Consider the following 4174-nt stretch of genomic DNA (forward strand, 5'->3'; position numbering starts at 1 on the left):
AAAAAAAAAAAAAAACCCTATTAAATTGATGGCCCATTTTATTGTTGATAAAATGGACTAGCTACAGGTGATTTTACCTGGAGAGTAAAGCCTCTAGCTCCACAGCGTAAACGCTCTTTTCCAAAGTACTTTCTCAGGTAGTAATCTCGTTGATCCTCACAAATTTGTGGGAGGAGTAACGGGAGAAAAGAGTACCCTTTTATTCGGAAAAGGAGTTAGGCACAAGGAGCTCTTGGGACTTGTCCAAAGCCTGCAGCAAAATCTAGCAACAATTCAGAGCCAGGTCTTCACCCAAAAGCAAGCGGGACTTAGAGGGACCCAAGGACTGAGGGCAGCCTCAGCCAGCCCCGTGTAGCACAGACCCAATGGAAGGCTCCCCGGCCTACGTCCTCACGGTCAGCCCCCACAGCATATCCTTGTCCCAAGCGCCTGCTTCTAGCTCTGGTCGCTTACGGGTCGTTCGCATCCACTGGAGCAGCGCTGGGCGGTCGGCCGGCACCACCGCAACTAGCAATTGCAGCACCGCTCGCCGAGCAGAGCGGAATTCCATGTCCGAGCTGAACGCAACGCAGAAGGAGGAACGCATTGCGCACGCGCGGGGGAGGCCCTAAGCTATCAGATCCTCAGAGGGCCCGCCTTCCTGGGGGCCCCGCCCCCTATTTGGAGTTCTCACGTGCTTCCAGGAATCCCTACCCTTAATCCCACCTCTATTTATCGTCATTCAATTCAGCCCAGCCGAGACACTTTTTAAGGTAGCTCTTCAAGGTCGTACTTCTTTTCTTGGGTGGCACCACTAAAGAAGCCTTAGAGAGTCTCTTATGCCACTAACTTAAATGCTGCAGTTACTGAGCGGTAAAAACTAAAGCCATAGTAGGTCGAAGTAAAGAAGCACTTCATAGACCCTTTCAAACACCCATTCAATAGAAAACTTGCTGGAGCGTGCCCCGGAAGCGGAAGTGCATCCTCTTCATGAAAGGCTGGTCTACGCCGAGTGGTGACGTTTCCTCATTGGGCGGAAGGTTCGGTGGCAGTCGTCGGTCTTCCAGCTGGTGGGAGTTGGCGTCGTGGTGCTGTGCTGTGGAACTCTAGTTTATAGTTTGGGAAGTCAGATTGTGGGGTCGCACCGGTCTGTATGCTACTCGGCTTGCCTGGGTTTTCTACCTCCGCGTGGGCTCTCGCGAAGGAATCCCGGGCCCATTGCGCCACTGCGTTAGTGGTGCCTTTTGCGGTAAGTACCTGCTTTTTCCCGCCCCAAGATAAAGAGGGTCAGCTCGGGGCAGCCCAAATCTTGCTTTGGGGCGAGAGACTTCTGAGGGAATCCGCTTACCTGGCCACAGGCTGTCGTCACTAAGAGTGAGGTTCTCTGGCCCTTCGTTATCTCGTGTTCTCTATCGGAACTTTTATCGAAAGATGCGTAATGCCACTTTGACGTTGTCTTCAAATTTACCAGAGCAAAATAAGATGTGGACAGTTGCAGGTCTCTATGTTTTGCTTTCTTGATTAAGAATGTAAGTGAGGCTATTTCCTAGAAAACCTTCTGACGTACACCAACTTTTTATTTTTCTTGTGTGTTTGTAGTGCTTAGCACATTGTCTTGAATGTAGTATTCAGTAGGTGAATAAGGGATATCAGTTCTGTACCAATGATGATTTAAGATATGCCATGCTGATGACTGTCCCTGTAACATTTGACACTACTGATCATCCATTTCTTTAAACTCTCTTGTCTTTCTTGATGCTCGTTGTACGTGGTTCTTTCATATACTTAATCCAACGAAACAGTAGTTACAAGTTCTTAGTTATAGGGATGCAGAACTGAATGTCACAGACCATGTCACTGAGGAGCTAACAGTACAATGAGAGAGAGGCACATAAATATCCATTATGTGAAAATGAGTACTTTGGACATGCTATCAGGAGGGACCAGTCCCTGGAGAAGGACACCATGCTGAGAAAGTAGAGAGTCAGTGAAAAAGAGGACCCTAGTGACATCGATTGACAGTGGCAGCAACAATGGGCTCTAGCATAGCAAATATTGTTAAGGATGACACAAGACTGGACAATGTTTCATTCTTTTGTACATAGGGTTACAACAGTAACAATGAGAAATTCTAGCTAGGTGTAAAGAGCTATGGGGAGACCCAGGTGAAGTTAGTTTGTTCCTTAGACGATGTGTGACCCTAAGCATGTTGCTATTCCAATGTAGACTCAGTTTCCCCATCTACCTTATTGAAAAATTAGGTAACCTGTTTGGTACATTGCTTCGAACGTGGCAATGGTGGTGTCAAAGAGGAAGGGAAATATTTTCCTCTGTTTTTTAATATGGTCAGTTAGTATTATCTGACTTTACAGAATGCTTTGCAAAACATCTTCAAGCTCTCCTTCCAAACAAACTACCTCTCTAACTCCACCTATCTGGAAATTCTAGAGTGGCCATATTTCATAGTTTTTATTTAATTAAAAAAAAAAATTATTGTCTTCTGTGTGCCTTTGTGGAAGAGACATGAGATTAGTAGATGTATCTCTACCTTATTGACTTTTCAGTTGGTCCTTAGCCATTACTATAACCCAGTTGGTCTTCTACAGGCTCTCCTACAGAGTTCTCCTCTCCATCTGTGGCTTCCATGGCATCATCCTGTGTGTCACCTATTTCCAAATCTTTTGCTCTAGCACCTGTCACCTGTATAGTAGTTGTGTAGTTTCCTCAAAATCAGTATGTCCAAAACCAAATTTGCTATCTATCTCTACTTTCCTTTTTTTCGTCCTCTTTTCTTTATGTCTTACATCATGCATAGCAAAACCAACCAGACTCACTGTCATCAAGTTGATTCCGACTCATTCAGACCATGCAGGACACAGTAGGACTGCCTTCTGTTGTTTCCAAGGTTGTAAGTCTTTACCGAAGCAGACTGCCTCATCTTTCTCCTGAGGGGAAGCTGGTGGGTTTGAACCGCCGACCTGGATAGCAGCCAAAATGCTTTAACTACTGTGCCACCAGAACTCCTATCATGCATACAAAAGTGTGTGAAAGTAGTAATTCCAAGTGTGTTTTTGACTTTTGACGCCTTGTTACTAATTGAGTTTTGTGATACGTATGTATACTTTTTAAGAAATAGATAGTAATGTGAATACTTATGCACTCATTTATCTTAGTAGTAGAACATTGCATATAATTTTTGTGGGCCCTTAAACCTTTTCCCTTTTTTTTTTTAGATCCATTTTATTGAAGTATAATTTATGTACAGTGAAATACACAGAACTAAAGTGACATGAGGAGGTCTGCTAGCATAGTGCCTAAAGGCACTTGGCTGCTAACCAGAAGGCTGGCGGTTCAAACCCACCAGCCACTCCTCAGGAGGAAGATGGGGCAATCTACTTTCGTAGTGATACTGCCTCACAAACCCAAGGAGTGGTCGTTATGAGTCGGGTCTGACTCAACGGCACATAACAACAACAACAACAACAAAGTGACATGGGTCAATGCATTTTTTTTTTTTTTCTTTTACAGTGTTCTCTCCCGTCCTCTTCCAACCCTGGCAACCAACAAAGAAAGTTTCCTTCCATACGTAAACCTTTCCCTGACCCTCCACAACAATGAACTAATACTATATTTGTCCTTCTGTGATTGATTTATTTCACTCAGCATAGTGTCCTCCATGTTTATCCATATTAGCTAGTGTTTTGCAGACTCTCCATTATTCTTTAGTGCTGCATAGCATACCATTATGTGTATGTGCCATAGTTTGGTCATCCACTCTTCTGCTGATGGGCACAGGTTGTTTCCATCTTTTTGCTATTGTGAATAGTGCTGTGATGAACATGAGTCTGGAAATACCTGTTCCTGTCCTGGGTCTCACCTCTCTAGGATATATACCTAGTAATGGAATTGCTGGGTCAAATGGTATCTCCGATTCCAGTTTTCTAAGGAATCGGCATATTGCTTTCCACAGTGGTTGTATCAGTTCACAGTCTCACCAGCAGTGTATGAGAGTCCCAATCTCTCCACATCCCCACCAGCATTTGTTATTTTCTGTCTCGTTGAACCTTGCCATCAGTGCTGGGGTGAGACTATATCTCATTGTTGTTTTGATTTGCATCTCTCTGATGGCTAATGATTGTGAGCATCTCTTCAAGTATTAGCTGGCCACCTGAATATCCTCCTTGGTGAAGTGTCT

General features: G+C 44.4%; 1 protein-coding gene across 1 annotated transcript in view; it reads right to left on the reverse strand.

Moving 5' to 3' along the window:
* Positions 1–550, reverse strand: part of LOC103195084 — a 41175-nt gene extending 40625 nt beyond the window's left edge. The window contains exon 1 of the mRNA XM_007938543.1: positions 454–550. Within this exon, the coding sequence (XP_007936734.1) occupies positions 454–550 (97 nt within the window). The remainder of the gene's footprint in view (positions 1–453) is intronic.
* Between the last annotated feature and the right edge of the window lie 3624 nt (positions 551–4174).

Source organism: Orycteropus afer, unplaced genomic scaffold, assembly GCF_000298275.1.
Source record: "Orycteropus afer afer isolate SDZICR_OR568_19922 unplaced genomic scaffold, OryAfe1.0 scaffold00051, whole genome shotgun sequence".
Taxonomy (NCBI): Eukaryota; Metazoa; Chordata; class Mammalia; order Tubulidentata; family Orycteropodidae; genus Orycteropus; species Orycteropus afer.